This window comes from Lygodium microphyllum, chromosome 3 (genome assembly GCF_053477565.2).
Source record: "Lygodium microphyllum isolate KBCC chromosome 3, Lygodium_microphyllum_v1.1.10, whole genome shotgun sequence".
Lineage (NCBI taxonomy): Eukaryota > Viridiplantae > Streptophyta > Polypodiopsida > Schizaeales > Lygodiaceae > Lygodium > Lygodium microphyllum.
In genome coordinates, this window is record NC_141137.1 from 71,339,922 (window position 1) to 71,365,239 (window position 25,318).

General features: G+C 39.3%; 1 protein-coding gene across 1 annotated transcript; it reads left to right on the top strand.

Moving 5' to 3' along the window:
* The first annotated feature begins 863 nt into the window (after positions 1-863).
* Positions 864-23,611, top strand: LOC148038486 (ras-related protein RABH1e). Its single transcript, XM_087672700.1, has 6 exons — positions 864-1,435; positions 3,530-3,600; positions 21,531-21,619; positions 21,757-21,868; positions 22,915-23,005; positions 23,164-23,611. Exons 1-6 carry the CDS (start codon positions 1,307-1,309, stop codon positions 23,302-23,304), a joined length of 633 nt encoding a protein of 210 aa, XP_087528826.1. The 5' UTR covers positions 864-1,306; the 3' UTR covers positions 23,305-23,611.
* The last annotated feature ends 1,707 nt before the right edge of the window (positions 23,612-25,318 follow it).

A 25,318-nucleotide genomic window follows, 5' to 3' on the forward strand; every position in this document is an offset into this window, starting at 1 on the left:
ATACCCTGAGATAAGTGCAGTCCATGACATTACTTTTCTTAATTGAAGGTCATCAGAGACTTCTTGTGCTTTCTTGAGTAGGTCACACTTTGCATACATGTCAACCAGCTCAAAGCCTATACAAACATCTCTTTTTAAGAACCCATTTCGTAAAACTTCAGTATGTATCTCTTGCCCCTTAGTTGTATTTCCAATGTTTCCACATGCTCTCAAAAATCCAGGCCAAAGTTATAGCATCTGGTGAGATGCCCTCATCTTGCATTTGTTTGTATAATTATAATGCCTTCTCACCTTGACCCTGCTCAACATAGGCTGAAAGCATCCCTTCATGCCCACCATTATTGAAGGAGGACCTATCAGGTGCAACCCCATCTGAAAGAAAAGGTAGTAAAAGACCCCTCTTTACTATATTACCACGTAGAATAAAGATGCAAACATAACAACTAAGTATGTACAAAATATCAACTCCCACACACACAACTTTTGGGTGGATTTCACACCTCGAATGCGCAGCAATATGAGAACGTGTTGCGATTTGTGTTTCTGAGAAACATGATGCCATTTTTGGCAGATTTGTGGATAACCTTACAACTCTCCATATGGATAAAGCTTGAAAGCCACTAGGTCATGCACCGGGAATTGAACTTTGTTTCATGTGCAACTAACTATTGAACCAAGCATAATAGGGGATGATCACCTAGAACACCTTAGGAGTAACAAGCCAAAAGGCTTCATCTCCTTAAGGCCTTGGGATGAGACTCATGATCACCTAGAACACCTTAGGAGTAACAAGTCAAAAGGCTTCATCTCCTTAAGATCTCGTTAAGTCCTTGGGATGACACTCATGATCACCTAGAACACCGGAGGACTAACAAGCCAAAAGGCCTCATCTCCTTAAGATCTCCTTAAGTCCGTGGGGTGGGACGCATGAGAGAGCACAGACTTTTGCTCAGGCTGCTGCAACTTCACCTGCTAGTTTTTTTACCTCGAGTGGTCGGCGTGAATCTTGATGTCACAATTTGACAGAGAGTGAGAGCGAGCCAGCCACCTTTTTAATATTCTACACCCAGAGAGAGAGAGAGAGAGAGAGAGAGAGAGAGAGAGGAGGTTTGCAGAACGAACAGGTCATAGGAACCGAGGTGGGTGATTGTGGGGGGCGGGGGAATTTTCTCCCATCCATTGAGACTCTCTCACAGGTGACTGAGGAGGTCGGCCACGACAGCCATGGTCCGCTTGCGGCAGATCTCGTATTGAAGTGAGATTTCTCATTTGCGTGTGATCTGTTATCAAAAGCCTGCTGCTGCAGATGGGTACTCCCATGGCCACTGTCTCACCTCTGGCCAAGTATAAGCTTGTCTTCCTTGGAGATCAATCTGTTGGCAAGACCAGCATCATCACGCGCTTCATGTACGACAAGTTCGATAACACTTACCAGGTAACGAGTCTAACTACCCCCAGCGCATTTATTTGCTTCCAGATTTTCAGCTTTTATCTGCTGGGAATACATGCTTGGTAGTTAATCCGGACGAGTCAATGTTTGATTTGTTCTTTCTGCTGTTTGCTGCGATCTCTTAATCTTGATTCAGTCGCGGCGAGGATTTGTTTTGCCTGCTCTTCCCCGTGATCTCTTTCAGTGTCACCTGCAGTAGTGTGCCCCTCAGATACCTCACTTCTTAATTGGTACAGCTGTGGATGTCTCCATGGCAGCTTACTCAGATGCCACTGGTTTGCTTGTCAGATCTCAAGCAATTCCATCCATGCACTGCAGGAGGAACTGCAGTGGGCATGTTGATCTCTGCTTTCGCTGGATATGCATAGAACAAAATGTACATTCCTAGCAGATCTTGCAATGCACATGTACCCCCTCAGTGTATGACGAACTTTAGGTGCTGACTAAGCCAGGATTCATAGATTGAACTGCAAGATGGTAAGAAGCTGCAGTTATTGTGTAGTCCTCACTTTTAGGCATGCATGTTTCTACTAGGCACACTGTATTGTGATATGTCAAAAGCTCAAATGGCACATGCCAATCAAGATTAAGTGGTGTTAGATGGAGGGGGACTGGTTTTATCTCCAGCATTGGCAAGGCTTGTCCTCGGCTAATTGCAGCAGTTTGCACCTGTGTATGACAGCCTTGTAAGCACAGATATCCGTTGAGGAGATTGCTATTGTTTGAACTTTGCTGGATCAGAATTCCAATAAAATATTTTGACAACTCTTGATCTTGTCTCTTACTGGTGGTGTAAAGCTTGTGTAATCTTGTTGGCTGGGTATTGTAGATACTTACAGTGGTACATAAAAAATCAGCTCCCTTTAGCTAAACTGACTGGTGCCCATGAATCTTACGAGGTGAATGTGTGATATTACCCTGTTTGTGCACATCGCAATCAGTTTTACGATTTAGCTAGTTCGTCTTGACACTGCAGGCCCATGGGATGGAAGTGCTCTCTTGGGTTGTATATCTTTAACTTTTCAGCTATTTAGACTTGACAGTGAATGCCAACTACTGAAAAGCCCACGTCACTTGTGATCCTGGCCCAAGAATCTCAATGGAATTGCTAGTGACCAGAGAAGTCCAACTGTGATAAAGGGAGAGGGAGAGGGAGAGGGAGAGAAAGAGAAAAAAAGAGGGAGAGGAGGGGAAAAAAGCCAAATAAGGAGAGCAAAAGATGAGTGAGAAGTTTGAAGCACCCGAATTTTTGTGATTTGAATTTAGATTTTATACGATTATCATACAGTCACGATCATATCAGTAATGTGAAGTAAACAAGATCCTATGTTATTAATATAAAGTCTACCATAACTACAATACAAGGGATAAAAAGCAGATATTCAATGCAAAAAGTCATATATCTTTATATCTTTATAAAGTTGTAAATCTTTATATCTTTTTAGAAAATAATATTTTGATTTTTCAAAGATAGAAGTTCTGTTATGGAGGCTTTATTTCTATTGGTCTAGAGCACATACTCTCTACATCCGACAACCACTTAGAATACCCTGGAACTCAGCTGAAAATTTTAGTACATACTTCATGCAATGGAGTGCAGTTCACTTATGTACATGCCCAGGAATCACTAGTACTAGAGACGTTCAATTGTGATAGAGGTTGTGAATGAATGGAGTGCATTTCAGTTGGAAATTTTAATATGTACTTCACGCAAGCAGCCAAGCAGTGACTGCAGAACACCTTAGCAAACTACAGAGGCAGGAACATATGTGGCTAATTTGCTATAAACGATAATAAAAACTTAGAACAAATCAGGCACTCCTTAAGGATGGAACATTGGATGAGTTTACTGAAAAGCAAAGTGCCAGGAGCTTTCCTTTGACATCACTTTACACTTAGGCTGTCAATTTTTTTTTTGATTTTCTTAAAAAAGTTTCTTATTATTTTGTTAGATAAGCTGTTTTAAGTGACATTGTTGGGTCAGGACCAAGGTGATTGTGAAAAGAATTACCGTTGGAATTAGCCATATGATTGGTATTGTCAATGTTTCACTCTTGTTCCGGTTTTTGTGCTTTGCAGGCTACAATTGGGATTGATTTCCTCTCAAAGACCATGTATCTCGAAGACCGGACTGTTCGTTTGCAATTGTGGTAAGTCTTGGACTTGCATTTGAGAAATCAACAACTGTGCAGGATGAAATAACCATGAAATTGATAAACATTACATTGATATGATATGATATTGGGTTGGAAAATATAATTTCAAAGATCCGTTCAGAAAAGAAAGAATTTGGGCATGCCATTCTTCATCCCATCTAGTCTATTATCATGTATCCAGTTTATGCCACTACTATCAGCAATCAGTCATCACCATTGCCATCAGCTGCCTCCATCACCATCCTCGCTGCCTCATACTCATCATTGTCCTGTCCAAGAGGTATGCACTGCTGCTGCCTGCTGTGTGGCATCATCACACTGCTGGTTCGAGGTTGCTGCTGCTGTTTCTGAGCTCCTCCATCCCTGGTGACAGCTGCCCCAGACAGCTGTGCCTTGCGATCATCATCATGCATGCTGTTGGTATAGGTTCTCTTGCAGCTATGTCAGCTTGCCATGTGACATCAATGCTAAGGACAATTGAGCACTGCTTGGCCCTCAAAACAAATTTAAGAGTTCAATGTAGATTTCTTTCCTTCCATTCTCTTCTTTTCTTGCAGTCTTTCTGTTCTCTTCTCTCTTTGTGTTCGTGATTCTCTTCTGCTGTATACTCTCACATAGTATCATTGCCAAAGTGAGGACTTGGAGGTTCTATGAAGAGAAGACCACACCCAGCTTGCTGTTAAGAGCAGACTTGTCACAAAGGACATAGATTTTTTGCCTCGTTTGGGCCTTCTACAAAGTGTGCAGGGCATCTACAACTTTCTCTTTCTAGGGTGTAGCTGATCTTCTCTCCATTCGGGTAGTTGGATGCCAAAATGCAACAGTTTTTTGTGTGCTTACAGGTTAATAAGAGTTATGGAGCTCCATCAGTTCAATGCTTTCGATGACTTAGATGAGGAGACTGTTCAGTCTTCCTCTGATGTGCGGTCCTATCAATTAGATTGTCACAAAGAGCAACTCGAGGATAGATATTTAGATCCATGTTCTTGCTCTGATAGGTCATGAAAATCGGAACCCCCTCTCCCCGCCTACCTCTATCCATGTTTCTCATAGGGCCCATACGTCAAGTCCTCACATGGTTGCTATGACACATTCTGTTCAAGTTTGTCTTCCCTATCTACCCAAAGAAGATTGACTTAATGGTGTGAAGTACTTCCTTCGGTCATGCAAAGTGGAGTATGTACTTGACACATTTGGCTTATGGGACTTTGTTACTATCCCAATCCCTTATCCAGTGGAGAATCCTTGCATTGGTTCTATAGTGGACCAAGCAACCCTTTGGGATTAACTCAACTCTAGAGCATGATCCTTTCGCTTTATGAGTTTGTAGGATTCTGTCTTTGTGTATGTGTATAGACTTTGGACTGTAGCAGAGCTGTGGACGAAGCTCTCTTATCTATACCATTAGATCTTTGCCCACCATATCACCATAGAGAAAAAAACTCCGAATATAGCAACTAGAAGCATCAGAAATGTTAAAAAATAAACCTAGAGACGTGTTTTGTAAGTTTCTTTCAAGAGGGGGTAAAATAAGAAACATGAGTTTGTTTATAAAGGGATGTTTTAGTTTTAAACTAGAGAAAAAGGTTTTAAAACTCCTCGCAACTCTCTTAAACAAAGAAAGGTTAATTGAACATAAATGATAATAAATGAGAATCAATTGAGAATAATATGTTGCATGTCCATTATTGATTTATGTCAAAGTTTAGTCTTTAGATAAGCTATATCATCATTCAAGCCTTGAAGACCATGATTCATGCATATCACACATAGAAAATTGAAATAAACATGCTACATAGCCCATATGCAATGGGAAATGAGTCAAGCTACAACATGATGATTTTCATTCCAAAACAAAATGTCAAAATTCATAATGAATCATGGTAGATCATGCATAACTCATAAATGAGACTAGAGTCATATAATCAACTTTCGAGATATGAATTAGTACTAGAGTCCAATGACTAAACAAATTGCCAAAAAAATAAGTCTCATCCAAAATCAACTTCGGTGGGCTAAGAAGTTGCTGCTGTCCTTGCATGATAGAGAAACAAGAGTGATGGGAGGAGCATGGAAGGAAAAAAAGAACCTTGATCAAGTTAATAGCATTGCACAACATTTTACTAAAGTCATGGGCTTCATTGGTTTTTTGTTATAGAAACCTCACATTTTTTACTCATAGAAACGTTTCGGAAGATTTGAACCCAAAGAAACACGTTTCTTTGCTGCTGTGACTCTGAATGCTTTCTATTGATGATTATGCAGGATCGCATCATTCAGATGGAGGATATATGGAATGAGCTTCCATCTCTTGGTAGGATGATCTCATTAGAGTACATGGCAAAGTCTCTCCTTACTCAGCTGCTATCCCAAGTATGACATCTTTTATACCAATTTACTTACCTCAAGGACTCTAGAGATTATTCTATGGAAAGAGCTAGCTCCGCTTGTTTTGGAGCACGAAGAGTGACCCAAGGAGATTGTTGCTAGTGGCTCCAGTCTTACCAAAGCTTTTATTGTAGGTTCGAGAGGGAGCGACAAGAAGGATAACAAGTAGGCCAAGGAGAAGAAGAAGAAGTACGCTAAACACTTTGAGTTTTCTTCAGGCTTTGACACTACTTTAGAGAAGCCTAAATGCCCACAGTGGGAAGGACACTTATCTAGAATAGAAGGTTGGAAGAAATACCCTTACCTTCATCCGGGAGTGAAGGATAGAGCTAAATTATTTGAGCCTTTCTCTACCTCTTTTCCAGATGTTACACAAGTCTGTGTTGCTTTATATCCATGAGATGGAGTCTTGTTCATTTTACTTGTCGTTAGAGAGGCCTTGACTTATTGACAATGATGCTTCGGGTCATATGACTCCTTGAGAAGATTTGTTGCAAGATCTTTGTCCATTAGAGGGTATAGTCACTATTGTTGACATTTCTATGGTACTATAAGTGGTAATGGCAGTTTTCCACTATTGCTTGAGTGTCCATTGAGCTTCATTTCGAAAGTCCTATATATTTCAGATTTGGGCTTTCCACTCCTCTTAGTTCATAGTTGTACTAGACTCAATACTTGGGTTGCCTTAATCGAACATACCATTTATATTGAGGGTTTTTTCTTTAGGAGCCATTTTAGCTACAAGTTGGTTGAATTTCTAGGTCATTATGATGTTGGCCGACCTGATGCATTATTAGCTTTATTTTATGCCTCTATATTTGTGGGCTCCCTCCTCCTTAGTCGTCATTCACTTGCAAACTTCTAGTGCAGCATCTGTGAGAGAGAGGAGTAAAAGTTGTAATAAGTTATACCTGACAGGTACGAGGTGATACCCGATGTCAAATTTGGGCATTAGACCAATTTATTGGCCACTAATGTCAGTGGTGATATTAGGCATTAATTAATTAATTAATGCCGGTCTCAAGGTCAATAATTGCACAAGGATACTTGGAATGTGGCCTAGCCAATTTTTATTGGCTAGTAAAATTAATTTTTTGAACACTCAAATAAATATTAAATTAATTTTTAAAATTAATATTCTGAAAATTAATTTAATAAGTTGAATAATGTTGAAAAATGAAATTAGAAGGCTGTCACTTGGCAAAACTTGCTTGTGCAAGTGAAAAAAACGTTTTTAGGGGTTGGTGGAGTCTATTTCAACCATTGTGAAAGAGAAGGAGACTGTTAGAGAGTAAGAAGAGGTTGCTAGTGTGATATACAACCTCTAGGGATCAATCCTATAGTAAGTGACAGCAATTTGGAGCCCTCCAAGGTCCTTCTAGTATAGGTAACAGCATACAAAAGGCGGCAATAGTCTTTTTGGTGGTCTTAAGCTATAGTTGATAGGTTTCATGGCTATTTGAGTAGGATAGAAGCAAAATTTCAGTGTTTCTAGCAATGAAACTCTGAAATTCCTCTCTCTATAGCATTCTCTCTCATTCCCCAACTAGTTCTCAAGTTATCTTAGCATTTTCCAACAATTTGAGCCATTAGAGGAAGTGATTTCAGTCATTCTTTGTTGTAAACCCTAATTTACAACAAAAATTAGGGTTTGACAAGCGCCTCGAGATGTGTGCTCAAAATTGAGGGTATGAGGCTTGAATTCCAGCAGTTGAAATTGAGAAAATTCAAGAAGATTCAAGAGGTTAGCCAACCGATATCAAATTTGGAATCGAATTTGTCTTAGAAGGAGCAAGGTGAAGGCCAATCCCCAAGCAAACCAAGGGGCAAATTGGTTTGGATACTTGTTGGTTAGTTTTGACGACAAGAGGCACTTGGATTAGTGGAGGAGATCAGAGGATCTCGGACGTGCTCCTTCCATTTGCGATATAAGATAAAGAAAAACCGCAAGGGACGCTAATTTTGGGGCCAAGCGGGTGTCCAAGGTTAAAGTGGTAAAGTGTGCATTTTCAGTTTATATTAATTTTATGCTTGCTGTAGTTAATACTTAATCAGGTTATTTACCATCCTATCCTAGGAGAGGAAGGTTGGTTTCATGGTTCCATTGGCGAGATACCACTCAATCCCTTGATTTGATGGCATGAGGTACTTGATTGATGGTCAGAAGCTTTGCTCTAGTGTTGAAATTGTATTCAGCTGAGCATTACAGCAAGAATGTCTTCAGATAGTGAGATGGGATCAAGCAAGGATGATGCCTCTCAATTCGAAAATTCACAAAGTGTTGGGGAAAATGTGACACCTGATCTTGGGCAAGGCACGCAACATGGACAACAAGCTGAGAATGAGGGAATTGGACAAGGGGTGGGTCCTTCTAGGTCTCTTGAAGCTGATGACCAGCAAGAGGAAGAGGAATTTGACGACCATTTTAAAGATCAGTTGATGACAGTAGCTAAAATATATATGTGATTGGCAAATGATTCTCAGTTTATGCGCTTTTTGAATTCTTAAAGGAGAGTAGCAAAGGCAAGAATAGGAAATCATCTTCAAGAGTTTCGGGACAGCAAGATGGACCAAAGTAAGAGTCAATACAATAGCACGATGTTTCAAATGTGAATAGTGAGCATAAGCAAATGATGCGAGTGGGACAATTGATGCATGGCAAGGCCAACTTAAAAGTGCCAATCCAATGCTTTTTGGACAGGAGGGCATGCATGCAATGATGGGGCAGCCATGATACATGAGTGATGGCACTAGTTTCCATGCTATGGTGGGTCAAGGACCGCATATGGGGATGTATGACAGAGTCCTTTATTATATGTAGCAACCAATGCTTGGGATGCAAGGCCCGATGTATTCGGGTATGGTTGGTAATATACATAACCCCATGTATAGAAATATTGGCAGATGTTGGGACACAAAGTGACAAGTTTCATAATGTATATATGCATCTCACTTTGTTTGGGACTCATGGTATTCATGTTGGTCATGCAAATGCTTCGCATAGTATTGGTTATGAGAAAAAATGCAGCTAGTAATGCATGTAACATATGGGAAAATGTATCTTGGTATGGTTGGTAGTATGCAAATTCTCATGCACAGTCACATTACATTGGTCCAAAGTATGCAAACAATGATGTTTCCTGATGCATTTGGTGCTCCTAGCATGTCAGGTACACACGAGAGGCTAGTCAACTAGATGCAATGTTGCATATTAGTTAAGTTGGAATTGCAGCAATGCGAAAGTATAAAGCATTGCAATGCTTAAGGGAAAGAAAGACCTACAAGCTAGTGGAGGTTTCAAGGCAAGTAAAGGTAGAGGTAAAATTTCCATATGCTTCTTGGTGAAGCTTTAGTATTATTTTACCAATAGATGCCAAGTGGATGGAAGAGGATGACTTGATAGACCATTCTTAGTTCTTGCAACTTTATCAAGATGCCTTTCAATTAGAGCTGACTTTGGTTTGGGCTCTGACTTTACCGAGACGCCATTCAGTCAGAGCCGACTTCGGTTCGGGCTCAGTTAGGTTCAGCAGAGCAGGGGTCCGAAGCATGGCCTGATGAGGTAGCACTTCCACTCCTTCAGTTGTGAACAACTCTTGCACGTAGTGGATCTCGGATGTCAAGGTATCGTGTTGATAGTATGTTTGCCACGGGGTCACTACTCAATGTAGTAGTCATTGCGAGATGTATGCAAATGAATATGAGTTTCACCTGTGTATTGAAACCATACTTTTGCACTAGTTTATGATCAATTTGGCATGAGTTTTTACCTCAGTTTGAGAAAAAATGCTAATCAGTTTCAGCTCAGTTTTTGATCAGTTTGGGAATCGTTTATGGTCACTTTTGGGATTATTTTTGCATCAGTTTTCGCATTACTTATATTTATTAGTTTTTACAATCAGTTTGTGATTAGTTTGGGATCACATTTGCAACAGTTTGCGATTAGTTCTCAGATCAGCAAACGATTAGTTTATGATGAGATTATGCTTAGTTTCCAATGGTTTACATTTGGTTCCATGGACAACAACATGTTAGTAAATGCCATTGACAATTTCAGCTATTGTTTATGCTTAGAATATGCTTTACTATGGTTGTGAGGTGAAGAACAATTGAGAAATATGAGCTATGGATGCAACTGATGGGTTTCTAGCAATAGTTATGGACTATATCTCAGATTTATAGCATGTTTATATTGGTTGGAAATTTTTAGTAGGTTTGGGGCATATGGCATGGTTGGACAATAGTGGCCAATATTGTGACTGTGATGCCTTGTGGAAATTCCAGTACAGTATGCTTTTCCTTAGGCACAATGCAATGCAAGCGAGGACGATTGTAGGGATTTCAAGGGGGAGGTTTGTCATAGAGACGTGAAATTTTGAGATGCTTTAATCTTGCCGATAACATTTGATTAAGTTATTAATCAAATGTGTAAGGTTGTTAGCACATTGATGCACATGGCAATTATTTCATGGTAACAGGCAAAGGACCCCAAGGATGCAATGGATGCCAAAGGCAAATGTTGTAATAAGTTGTGTTTGATATGTACTAGTTGATACTCAGTATTAGATTTGGGCCTAGACCAATTTATTGATCACTAATGCGAGTGGTGATATTAGAGACTAGGCATTAATTAATTAATTAATGTCAGTCTAAGGGTTAATAATTGCTCAAGGATACTTGGAAGACAAATTGGCCTAGCCAATTTAATTATTGGCTAGTAAAAATAAAAATTTAAGCACTAGAATAATTATTAAATTAATTTTCAGAATTAATATTTTAAAAATTAATTTAATAAGTTGAATAATGATGGAAAATGGGATTAGAAGGTTGCCGATGTGGAGGATAAAGATGCGCCAAGTAAAAAGAAGCCCAGTATTGGCTTAGTGTTTGATATGGTGGGAGATCAATCAACTGATGATGCTATAGTATTGTACAGAGCTTGGGGAAAGATCAGAGATTCCACTGTGCTTATTTTCTTTGATCTTGGAACTCATGCAAATTTTATCTCACCGGCATTGATAGCTAAGTCGGGTATACGTCCTGAGAAAATGGGACCTTTTGGACAGGCTGATTTGGCATGCCCAAGATATACTGAACGTGTCACCTCCATTCTTGGCAAACTCTGTATGCACATTCAAAGCTATGTGGACACAGAGGAGTTGTATATTATGCCTTTAGAGGGTTGTGATGTTCTGTTGGGTATTCCATGGTGCCACAGGAAGCATGCTATCTTGGATACTTACAATAGAACGATTACTCTTGTACATATGGGCAAGACTCGTGTTAGCTGTGAAGCTTAAAGGAGAGTTTGTCCCAGTTGTTTCTGCTTTTGCAATTACTTCTGTAATGAAAAATCATATTTTTGCGTACTTGGTTTTCGCAAAGCAAGTTAATGAAGTTGACAGTAATGTGTTTGTACTAGATGAAAGTAGAAGGGCTTTCTTGGATAAATTCAGTGACTGTTTCTCAGATTCGTTACTAGGAGAGTTACCCCCTGAGAGGCTTGAAGATCATACCATAGATCTTATTCCAAGGACTAGTCCGCCCAATAGGCCACTGAACAGGGAGGGTTAGTGCAGCACAACAGAAAGAGATTATGACACAGGTTAATGAGCTTTTAGAGAAGGGACTAATTCAGCCCAGTAGTTCTCTGTTTTGTTCACCTGTGTTGCTAGTTTAGATAAAGGACGGCTCTTGGTGAATGTGTATTGACTATAGAGCCTTGAATAAGAACACGATCAAGAATAGGTTTTTGATTCCGAGGATAGCTGACATTCTTGATCGATTACAGGGGGCATGAATGTTTAGCAGGATAGACTTGAAAAGTGGGTACCATCATATCAGAATCAAGCCAGAGGATATCCATAAGACTGCTTTTTTAGAACGACATTTGGTCTCTATGAATTTTTAGTTATGCCGTTTGGATTGACCAATGCTCTTGATATGTTTAACAGGATGATGGATAGAATTTTCCGCCCTTATCGAAGTTTCGTTGGCACATTCTTCGTTGATATGATTATCTTTTCAAAGAATGAAGAGGAGCATAGAAAACACTTAGTTACAGTCTTTGATGAGCTTAAGCATAGCAGATTGCTCATCAATGGCAAGAAGAGTGAATTCTTTTTGAAAGAGATTCACTTCTTTGGGCACATAGTTTCTAAAGATGGTGTGAAGATGGATCTTGCAAAGATAGAAGCAATTGTCTCTTGGCCAGACTTGAAAACCGTTCATGATGTCCGCAATTTCCTTGGCCTATGCTCTTAGTACAAAAGATTTGCAAAATGGCCGAGTTGTGGTATACGAGAGCATAGTACTCTCTGTCATTGAAAGGACTTACCAAATTTATGAGAAAGAGTTATTGGCTGTGATCCATGCACTTTCTAGTTGGAAGCACTATTTGCTTGGTGCTGATTTTATAGTGCAAATGGATCATAAAACACTTAGATACTTTCTCACACGGGCTAAATTGTCAGAGAAACACGTGTTGGACAAATTTCCTATCTATGTTTCATTTTCAGATAATGCATATGGAAGGCAAGAAGAATGTAGTTGTAGATGCTTTATCTCGCAAACCACAAGTGTCAACTGTTTCAATTTCTTATCACCATGAATTGGATAATATGAAAGAGTAGTATGTTGATGACGAAGATTTCTCTGAAATCTATGAACAGTTGATCAATGGCCAACATCATGATCATTATGTATTCAAAGAAGACTTTATCATGATGCATGGAAGAAAATGTGTTACAAAACAGCTAAGGCCAAAAGTTTTATTAGAAAGTCATGCTTCACCGTATGCAAGACATCATGGTATTGATGCTATAGTCAAAGTGGTAGAGACTTTTTTCTATTGGTCAGCCTTGAGATCTAATGTTGATGCATATGCCAAATCTTGCCTTATATGCCAAAAGGTCAAATTTGATAGACAGAAGGCACCAGGGTTATTGCAACCATTGCCTATTCCAGAAAGGCCATGGGAAAGTATTGCCATGGATTTCATTTTTGATCTTCTGAGAACTTCTTCAGGGAATGATGGAATTTGAACTATCATTTGTAGATTCAGCAAACATGCACATTTCATTCCTGTAAGGAAAAAGGTTAAGCCAGAACACATAGTAAAGATATTTATACAAAATATCTTGAAGTACCATGGAATGCCACGGTCAATTGTGAGTGATAGAGACCCAAGAATGACTAGCTTGTTTTGGAAAGCATTGTTTGAAAACATGGGTACTATACTGAAATTTTCATCTTCTTTCCATCCACAAACTGATGGACAGTCTGAAGAAGCAAATTTGACTGTTTTAGATCTACTGAAGTGTTATTTTTCAGATCATAAGACTTCTCGGGAACACTACTTGCCATTGATTGAGTATGCATATAATAATACAGTGCACTCATCTACTAGCAAAGCACCTTTTGAGATTGTGGAAGGTGGAAAGAAACTGCCTCCCATTTTGCAGGCAAAAGATAACATTTTTGAAGCAGATCGTTATGTAAAAGATTGGGAAGAAGCATATAATAAGGTCAAGTATGCCTTAGAAAAGTCACAAGCTAAATAGAAAAGAGTTGCTAATAGTCATCGTCAGGAACTCTTGTTTAAAAAGGATGATTGGGTCTTATTGCGTTTTGAAAAGGCGCGTTTGAAAAAACAGAAGGGCAAGGAACGCTTGTTTCCAAAGTTGAGTATGCGTTACTATGGCCCTTTTCAAGTCTCAGAGAAGATCAATGATGTGGCATATAGGTTGAAATTGCCAGAGAACTGGAAAATTTATAATGCAAGGCCTTTTATTGGTGAAGTGCCGGAAGATATGGTTCAAGAGGAACAGCTTGAAGTAGAGGAATTAGATGAGATTCTAGTTCCTGAGCAGATCCTGGCATATAAGGATAGGAAAGTGAGAGGTAGAGTTATAAGAAGATTTTTGGTGAAGTTCAAGAACTATTCACCAATGGATGCCAAATGGATGGAAGAGACTGAATTGGCAGATTCGCCTCAGTTATTGCAACTTTATCGAGAAGCTTTCTTATTGGAATTTATAGTGACTTAGAATGCTTTTTGAAGCAATATACATTCTCTATTGTATAGTTGAATATTGCATCTCTTTGAATAATGCACAATGTATGGTTTACACTTAGCATTAACATGTGTACCATTGAATGAAATCTCAGTGCTTTGAAGTCGTATTTATTACACTTCAGTTGAATGATTATACATGTTGTGACACTAATAGTTTGGGGATACGTGCTATCGCCCTGTGTTGTACCGGAAACATGTATATTAGAAAGGCTCCTAGTAATCATAGTTAGATACATGATGTGATCCTCCACCTATGTGAGACTTGAACTTGCAATGACACAAATGGTAGTGGGGAAACTCCTACCATCGCCCCGTGTTATCTGTTAGCAAGTGATACATGCGATGATACTAATAACATGGAGAATCTTGTTATCGTCTTCGTGGCATGCAATCGAGGTCGCTTGCTTCTTTCAAGAGGGGATATGTCACCAGGTGGTGATACTTCCTAGAATCAGTTCGCGTCATTATTTTCGTTTTTGCACAATGATTAATTCTCTGGTCTGTGCAGAGGTCAAATTTTGCACTGAAAGATGGAGAATTTTAGACCGGAAGGTTTAAACAGGAAAATTATTAATGTATGCCATGTGGCACAAATTCCTAAAAGAGAGTGAGAGCATTTAAAAAAAAACGTAATAGGCATAAGGGGCAGATTTGAGAGTGAAGTTTTGAGGAGCAGAGGGCAGGTTGCTGCAAGTACATCAGCTATGGAGAGTACTTCGTCGTCTCTGACTTATGTACGGAGGTAGAGCTTGCTCCCTCTAGTCAATTCTCTCTCTATTCTTAGAGGAAATGCTTTGCATGATGGGCTGATTCCATCCAAGGTACAGTTCTGCGTTTTCTTAGCGCTTCTGCTGAGGCAAGAGCCTCAATGTCTAGGTTCAAGAGCAGCTGTTGGCTTCTCCAATGCAGAAACTAAAGAAAGTGATGACCATGCCACACAGGAACAATGTTTTTCAGCTTTGATTTAGTGTTGTTTGTGGGACTGTTCTACTGCTGGAATGATGCCAAAGTAAAAGGGATGTTGTTTTGGATATGTTGGATAGTCAAAACAGTAAATTGAGAGTTCTGCAGACTGCAATTCTTCACATGAATCATTGAGTTATCGTCACAAAAAATGATTCCCTAAAAGTGATATTGTTCTAGATATGCTGGACAGTAAGAACAGTAAATACAAAGTTTTGTAGACTGCAATTCCACACATGAATGATTGAGTCATGGTCAAAGAAAATGCTTTCCTAAAAGGAATGTTGTTCTGGATATGTTGGATAGTAAAAACAGTAAATATAGAGTTCTGCAGATTGCAATTCTGCACATGAATCATTGAGTTATGGTCACAGAAAATGCTTTCCTAAAAGGGATGTTGTTTTGGATATGTTGAATTATTGAGTTATGGTCACAGAAAATGCTTTCCTAAAAGGGATGTTGTTCTGATCATGCTCGATTGTCCTTATGCAGCTGGGATTTACTCAGAAAAGATGAAAATCAACTGTTCATAGGTTATGTATTTTGGAACATTTCATTTTTGTAACTTTCCATCATTTAATTGATAAAGAAATACCGAGAGGGGCGTCGGTCTTCGGGGCCAATCTGGTGTTGAGCGAGGAAGTGAGGTCTTTGTTTATGTGTGTGTGAGAAAATACGAGGTATTAATTGCAGGAACTACTGCTTTATGTGAGCCATAGACCTGTTTGAGCAGAAACCCTAATTTTTAGATTTAGGGTTTTTTCAAAATTTTTGCAATTTCCCATCCATTTTGGCGATCTCTTTTTGAATCTTAGCTTGTGCTGCCCAAGATTTGGGGCTTTTGTCAAATTTCGATCTCAGAGTTTAAATTGACAACCAATTCGAAGAAATTTCACAATGTCTTTGACATTCCCACAAAAATTTTGGGGCTTTTTGCCCAATTTGCAATCCTACATGCAAATCTTCATTGGAAATGCCGATATTGCACAATTTCATCAACATTTATGTAAGAAAGTTAGGGCTCCTTGTCTTAGAGGCTTTGGCATGCATCACGAGGCAGATTCCAACTGCTGTTCGTTGTTGGAATGTACCCCGAGGTGACATAATTGCAGAAATTCAAATTGTAAGGTACAAACTTCTTCAATTTCTTTAAAATTTTAGGAATAAATTTGGGGCTTTTGCTCATTACGCATTTCAAGGCAACAAACAAGCAGCACAACAACATTTAATTGCTGTTACAATCAAATTGAGCAGGAAATTTTGGGAAAATTAAGTAAATTTTGGTAAGAATCAGCATTAAGTTATTGTAATTTATACTTTTGAAGGCACGCATTATGAGGTAGGTATGGTATAGTAGTGCATTGTTGCTATTTCTTGATTGAGTGTTGATTTGGGTCAAATTGGCCACACTTTGACATTTGTGTGACAGTTTGGTACTTGTGGCATGATCTCGAGGGGTTTTTTTGTACTCTGAGGAGTACAATCTATACTTAAGCAGATAAGTATTTACCTGCAGGTTTTTATCCATTATTGATAGCATGGCACATCAGGGGACTAATGATCGTAGCAACGTCCTTGGTATCCTCACTCGGGAGGAGAAACTTGATGGATCAAACTACCCGTTGTGGAGTTTTATGGTCCGGAACCTTCTTGTGGTAAAGGACTATGGTTATAGGTCATTTGTAGCGACCAAGAGGTCTTGCATCTTAAACACCTCAGCATAACGCTAAAGGACAGGCTACTTGTGTTGTTACCCCTCCTCCCCCTCCTACTGAGGATTAGAGGAGATGGGACTCAAAAGATGCACATGCACTTTCTTTGATTGCCTTGTCAGTGAAAAGATCGATCATTCCACACATGTGATCTTGTAGGACGTCAAAATCAGCATGGATGTACTTGAGCACATGTTTACAGCTTGTAACGAGGCGAGAATATCTTATCTCCGTAGAGAGTTGGCCAATGTGAACACGGATGAGGGTGATAGCATGACAGATTATCTTACTCACATATAGGATTTGTACGAGCAGCTGCTCAATGTGGATGAAATCATTTATGATGCTGAATTGGTAAACATCACACTAAACTCTCTTTTTGAGTCGTATCTTGGTTTTCATACCTCTTTGATGTTGTCTTTGAGGGAGGGGGTAGCAGCCCCTTACATTCGTGGAGTTGGGAGGCCTCTTGTTGCAAGAGGAACAGACTTGGAAGAAGGTTGCATTGCATTCAGGAGATGTGGCTATGCTTTCCAAGTTCAAAGGCAAAGCAAAAGTCAAGCTAAATGCAAAAAATCAACAAAAGGGTGATATTGGCAAATAAGGCTGTCCAAGACATAGAAAAGTCTAAAAAGAAGGGGAAATGTCATTATTGCAAGAAGTCATGTCACTATATTGATGAATGCCATAAGAGATTAGCCAAAGAGAAGAAAAAGGACTTCCGTTTGGCTTTCCAAGCGATATCAACTAGCAAATCTATTGATGGTGATGCTTCAACCAACTTTGTGGAGGACGACTATGCATCAAAGCCATCACTTCTAAGAAGTGTTTGTTTTTCTTTTTGCATTCAACCCCTGTTGGAAAGCGTATTACATGTGCGAACATCAATAATTATGATGTTTGTGGCATTCAGACAGTCACTATTATTGTTGTAGATGGTTTTGACTTTATGCTTCTAGATGCCTTGTTTGTGCTTGACATGACAAAGAACTTGTTGTCTATCTCTGCTTTTAACAAGCATGGCTTTCAAGTCATCTTTGAGGATGAAAAATGCATTGTTAGAGATAGGGAGATGGATTATGCACTTATGTTGTTTGGGACCTTATATAAGGGTTTGTTTTGATTGGATACCTATGATGCACAGTCTCATGCTGCTTTGATAGTCACTACTCTATTGCCCGTTATGCAAAATGCGAAGCTATGGTATGCCCGCTATGGACATATAAGTTTTGGGAGTTTGATGACCCTTTAGAGGTGTGATATGATAGATGCATTGCCTCCAGTGGAGACTTCACCTCCTCATGCATGGGAGGGATGTATTTTGGGCAAGATGCATAGATTTGCCTTCAAAAAGGATATTGTAGTGCGTGTTGTCCAAAAATTGTAGGTTATTCACTTTGATGTTTGTGGTCCCATGAGGACATGTGTACCTGGAGGTTATCTTTACTTTGTTACATTTATTGATAGCTACTCTCAGTATACATGGGCGTATGGGATGAAAACAAAATTTGATGTGTTTATGCATTTTAAACATCTTGTTGTAAAGCTTGAGGTTAAAACTGGCATGAAAGTGCAGATACTTTGTATGGATGGGGGGGGAGTATATGTCTCATGCTTTTGAGACATATTTACTTGATCATGGCATTACGCATCAAGCCATAGTTAGAATGACACTCCTCAGCAGAATGGTGGTGTTGAAAGGAAGAATCACACTCTCATGGAGATGACACGTTGTATGCTTAAAAGCAAGGGGCTGCCTCATCAGTAAGCAAATCATGTGTTGAATCGTGTACCCACTAAGGCACTAAAGACGATCACCCTGTTTGAAGCTTGGCATGGCAAGAAGCCCACGGTTGACTACTTTTGGGTGTTTGGTTGCATAGCCTATGCATATGTTCGGCAAGAGCTTCGTGGGAAGCTTGATGACGAGGTTGTAAAGTGCATATTTATTGGCTACAGTTTGGAAAGCAAGGGCTATCGCTTGTATGACCCACACACAAAGAAAGTTTTTGTTAGTAGGGACGTCATGTTTGCTGAAGATGCTACATTTTCACATGATTAGTTTCAAATGCCAGCCACCCATGACATTGGTGATGTCTTTGAGGGTCTGTTGCTACTTTCTTTGGGGTCCGTGCCTGCTGTAAATGGTCCGACAGACATAATGCAACAAGCTATTACTGCACCATATATGCTTGAACAGTAGGTTATTGATGATGGTTTGCCATATGCAATGGAAGATATAGTACAACATGAAAGGGCTGCTGTAAATGTAGCAAAAACAGTTCTAAGATGGATGTTACAAACTCTCTAGGAGAGTAAAATGGATGCTCCTTGAGCTCAACGCACTAGAAGGGCTGCTAGACATGCAGCACATGATATAGGGGGAGCCCATTTGGCTGATTTTATGGAAGTAGATGATTGTGATGAGCATGTATTTATGAGCTCGCTGTTGGGTGATGATGAGCCTACTTCCTTGGACGAAGCTCAGCAAGATGTACATTGGATGCAGGCAATGTAGGATGAGTTAGACTCTATTACCACTAACTTTTCATGGGATCTTGTGGATTTATCACTTGGCAAGAAGACCATAGGCACAAAATAGGTTTTGGTTGATAGTACCATTGACTGGTACAAAGCATGGTTGGTAGCAAAAGGCTATGCACAGAAGAAGGGCATAGATTATGAAGAAACTTTTTCACCTATATCCCGTATGAGTATGGTGAGATGTGTAATTGCTATGGCTGAAAATTATGGTTGGAAGGTATATTAGTCGGACATTAAGATAGCATTCTTAAATGGGGATTTGCATGAGGATGTTTATGTGTCACAACCACCAGGTTTTGTGGTTAAGGGGAAAGAGCACATGGTATGCAAGCTAAACAAAGCTCTTTATGGTCTCACATAGGCTCCTCGTGCATGATACTTTGAAATTGATGCATATTTGGCTAGCAAAGGGTTCAAAAATAGTCCGAGTGCTCCCACTCTATACATTAAGAATGAAGGGGGAGTTGTAGAGTTACTGATTATCATTCTTTATGTAGATGACATGCTGTTCACTAGACCTTTAGAAGCAAAAATTGCAGATTTCAAAGCTGAATTAAAACATGCATTTGCTATGTCAGATATAGGTTGTGTACACTATTATTTGGGGATTCAGTTCACCCAAAATCAGCATGGTATCATCATGTCATAGTCATTGTTTGTGGATAAGCAATATATTACATAGGTATAATGTGCAAGATTGCAAATCTACGTGCACTCCTATGGAGCATGGCTTAAAGCTATCTATGCATGATGGTGAAGAGATGTTTGATGTTGCAATTTCCAGCTCTATTGGCTGTGTTATTTATCTTTGCAACACAAGCCCTGATATTTAGTATGTAGTATCTCAGGTGAGCAGGTACATGCATAGCGCACGGACTATACATTGGCAAGTTGTTAAGCGGATCTTCAAATACTTGCAAGGTACTCAGTCACATGCATTATTATTTCCAAGGGGAGGGGGAGACTTGCAATTATAGGCTTATAGTGATTTAGAGGCACTACCTCGTGAGAAGTTTGAGGCTTTTTGCAAGTCCTTAAACTCGTTATCCTTTGGTGATCGATCATTCTTGTACTTTACCACATGGTACTGCAGGGGGGTGTTAGAATTTGCCAATTCTATGGGCAATGCCCAATGTTTTAGTCTTTAGTTCTTTTTCAATTCTTAGTGTGAACACAACTAAAGTTATAAGTTGTGTCACCGCTCTTAGAGTTAAGAGTTAGAGTTAGTTAACTCTGGTTGAGTTAGATCTAGGTCTATCTTAGACCTATCTTGTACCTTTCATCCTCATTCTTTCAGTTCAGCAAGTACACTCTACTCTTTTGCTTCAGCACACTCTCATTGTCTCTCTTTTCTCTCCTCCATAGCTGGCTGTCATTTTCCAACATTGTGTAGTTCTGCACTTAAGGAGCAACTGTGTTAATCTTTTTTTTTTTTTGGGTGGGGGGGGGGGGGGGGTTTGGTGTGGGGCGGATTAGATATGTTCATGGGGACCCATGTACACTCTATTCTTTTGCTTCAGCACACTCTCATTGTCTCTCTTTTCTCTCCTCCATAGCTGGCTGTCATTTTCCAACATTGTGTAGTTCTGCACTTAAGGAGCAACTGTGTTAATCTTTTTTTTTTTTTTTTGGGGGGGGGGGGGGGGTTTGGTGTGGGGCGGATTAGATGTGTTCATGGGGACCCATGTACTCTCTTAACAAACACTTACTTTCAACTCAGTTTGTGTTATAAGCTTGCTGTCATACAATGAAGAAAGCAAAACAGATTTACTCGGGGGTTCTGAATGGCATAACTGCTTCTGCATGCTTATAATAGAGAGATACTCCCTTTGGCATCCAAATTAACTTCTATATATAGGAATAACCGAAGGGGTACTTGATGTATGTATAAGCTTCATGAGTAGAACGATCTACTTTTAGATAAGATTTAGGACATTTACAGATGGGTCACATGAGTATTCAGTTACAAATGCATGACGTGATTCAAAGAATGACAAGGCATAGGAACTTCATTAGTCCAAGGGCAAGACCTAGAGAATTGTGACAATCATGGGTAAGAGATTGCAGAAGATAGCGTCATTTCAAGTGAAATTGACAGTGAACTGTCTGAGGATGTCTGGTCTGTTTTTATTGGACAAGCACTTGGTACATGTTTGGAACAGTGTCTGTGATGGTTTGTATACAATAACTCATCTTGTTTTTTTAGTTCTCACCCAATTTAATGTGGCTTTGTCACTCAGGGATACTGCGGGGCAAGAACGTTTTCGAAGTCTTATTCCCAGCTATATTCGAGATTCTTCTGTGGCTGTTATTGTTTATGATGTTGCAAGTAAGCTAATGTGGAAAAACCTGAGGGAAAATCCATTTTTGAATGAAACGAGTCTAAAGTTATGTATTTATCCACACCTGATTTCTTTTGACACACAGTTGGAAAATCGAATGACTTTTTACCATTCTTTTTTTCAGATCGGCAATCATTTTTGAACACTGCCAGATGGGTTGAGGAAGTCAGGACTGAGCGAGGAAGTGATGTTATCATTGTGTTAGTTGGGAACAAGACAGACTTGGTTGACAAACGGTATTTTATCTTGCTGTCTAGTTTACATCAACCTCATTATGCTTTGCATCACCAAAGTGTATAGTGATCGCAGGGTGGGTCACTATTTCCATTTAATGGAAGATTAACCTCGTTGGAAGTCAGAGTTGAAAGGAAACTCCATCCCTCAAGACTATGTTAGGGAACCTTGTATTCAATTTGGACTGTTTCACTATTTCCTTATCACATAACCTGGATATGTTATAGAAAGTGCTGACCTGTTCATTACCTGAGGTGTTTCTGTTTTAACTGAGTAGACCATTTGCCTTGCTGTTTGCAAACCATGCGAGTGTGTTAACAAAAACCAAAAAGCTGTAGGGTTAACCCTTTGATTATGTGATGTTGATTCTATGCTCTAAATATTCGAATTTGGGGGTCATTAAAGTCATCTGTGAAGAGTGTACTTAGGCCTCATGCATGTGGTTCTCTAGAATGCACATCACAGCCAATAAAAGATCATGTGGTGCCTAAAATGATAATGACTTGCTTGAACTGTCACTGTGTCCCACACATGACATCTTGGTGTCCACTCAGAGGATCCAAAAAGTAGATTGAAATAAATTTTTGTAACTTTCCCAGACTCGCAAATGCACACACACAACTTTTTATGAAAGTGCAAGAAGACATTTTCTTGACCATCTTGGGACATGATAAGGATTTAGTGCCCATGTAAACTGATACAATTCTGGAAGTATATCAGAGTAACTGTAATCATAAATAGAAAGTAAGTATATATAAAGAGAGATTGTGAACCTTCTTTAACGGAGCTGCAAATTCCTGGGTCATCAGAGTAACTGTAATCATAAATGGAAAGTAAGTGTATATAAAGAGATAATGCGAACCTCCTTTAACAGAGGTGCAAAATCCTGGGTCATCAGAGTCTTTTCTAACAATCTTCTCAAGTATACACTTGAGCCCTTCTTAGGCCTCGCAAATGTCATGTTCAAGCTTACAACTGTTTGAAGCTTTGTCCATCCTTTTTGCAAGTTTACTTTTGGCACTTTTGAGAATGTGGTGTACCTGTACAGACAAGTATCCATTGAAGAAGGTGATGCAAAAGCTCGGGAGTTTGGAGTAATGTTTATTGAGACCAGTGCAAAAGCAGGATTTAACATCAAGGTTTGGATTGTGTCCTGTAAGCTCAGGACATTTTTTGTTTTTTAGAAGAAAATTGTGTGCTGGACGGGCTTATTGGAAGTGATGAATAGTTCACTGTGACAGGGATAGCTTGGCAGGTTCTTGGATGCATGTACTTATTTCCCCCCCTTGTGGTGCAGGCCTTATTCCGGAAGATAGCAGCAGCATTGCCTGGTATGGAAGCACTTTCAACAAAACAGGAGGATATGGTTGATGTGAACTTGAAGTCTTCAACTGCATCTTTGCAGCAAGATAAAAAGGCAGGTGGTTGTGCCTGTTGAGATGCCGATGCACTAGGATGGAAGTTTGTAGTTCAGTGTACTCACATTTTACCCAGGGTGATTACCTCTTTTACACTAGTGAAAAAGCCCAAGAGACACCATACACTGTGTTTAAGATGAAGTATGGTGTGCTCTGTGATCTGTCTGTGGGTCGTTTTGGCACTCCTACTTTGGGTAGTTTTGGTGTTTGTATGTTAATTATCCTCTTGTTGGACAGTAAATACACTGTACAACACTGTCTATCACATCCTTTTATTGTATTGATTTTAGTACTAGCAAATATGAAGACTTGGCCTGCTTTCATGAATCCACACATCAAAATTGGTATTGCCTGTCGCATGAATAAGAATTCCAGAATGATGGTCTTTAAGCAAATAGGGCCATCCTTGAAGCAGTTGAGAGCCTTATCAGTAGTTTTGGTAAATGAGAAGCCGTAGGTTTTCAATGACAAGTACCACTGTTGAAAATGCAGATGTTTAGAATGTCAGGTGAACGCTGAATAACCTCCATGGTATTAAGTACATCGTGTGCTTTTCTTGTTTAATGAGCTTCCCATCAGATTTTGAAAATTCCGGCCAGACGAGGTATGGATTATCAGAAGGCAAGGTTAAACCTGTTGCCTTGTGTACTCTTAACAATGGAAGCTAGCTTGAGAGAAGTTATGGAGTTCCTAATGTTGCTGGATAGCTTAATGTTACTTTATCTAGGTAACATGGATAGTAGGAAAGTTGGATCTCACTCGTATGAATCTATTGTCTTTTCCCTATACCTCACTGTATTAATCCGTTCACTTGTATTAATTTGTCTTCTAGCTTGCTCGTTATCAAACTTTGATAGGTAAATATGGTAGCTTTCTTTTGCTGCTATTGTTCTTTTCCTGGTTTCAATGCTCCTTTGTGAAGGTGTGGCATAGGAATTAAAGGTAGTGATTTAGCAGTTATTGGGTTTTTTCTGAATTGAGGGATGGCTTTTTTTCTGTTTTGTTTTTAAGCATGCACACAATCAAGGGCACATGTTATTAAACATGCATTTGCAAATGGAATTGGATATCGTATAGTTTCTCCTATGTTTTTAATTAAACAATTGGTTAGGAGTTTGGTCTTTCAAAAGAAATTCCCTACACTACTACCTTGATACACTTGATAGGGACAACCAGCAAAAACAAACCATTTCCTTGCATGGAGTAAGTTAACCTCTGCCAATTGGTGGATCACAGGGCATCTCATGTGGCCATTCTGAGTGTGTGATGAAACTAAGTTGATTATTAAAAATTTCTCTCTTTGATAAGTTACCAAAAAGTTTCTATTACATCAAACTAGCCCTAGACCCTTACATCTATCATTTCCACCACCTTGAATTACAATCTTGATTCTTCTTACCAAAATTTGTATCTATGAAAACCCTGTTTGACAAGCGAGTACGCATTGTTGCATGGAAAGTTGAAGTCCAATGTGTGGTCAATATGGCCAATGTGATACCCAAAAGCTTTGAATTTTTTTATTTCTAGACCCAAGCTCTAAATCCAACCATTGTGTGTTCATCCACTTGGTTCATACCACTTATTTCAATCAACAATAGGATGTCAAGTAGACAACATGCGAAGTTAAATTAGTTTGAACTTACGATGCCAAACCTGGTTGACTAGAATTCAATTTTGCTTGACTTCAATTGCATCTACTATGAATTTATATGTTAATGATAAACCTTGTATTAGTCATTATGTCAATGGATGTTGGTGAGTTAAAAGTTATGATGGATAGAAGCTTTGATCAAGGTTAAAGTTATGATCAATAAAAGGTGGCTAGTTCACTGCAAGTGTCAACTATTATGGTGGGTAAATGTTTCAATCATAACACCTTTTATCGAGTTGTGATGGATCACTAATTAGGTGGCTAGATCATTGTCACCTTTTATCAAGTTATGATGCATAAAAGGTTGCTAGTTCAAAGCTTTGATCTAAATGATAGATGTAAGGGTCCAGGGCTAGTTTGATGTAGTAGAAACTATTTGGCAA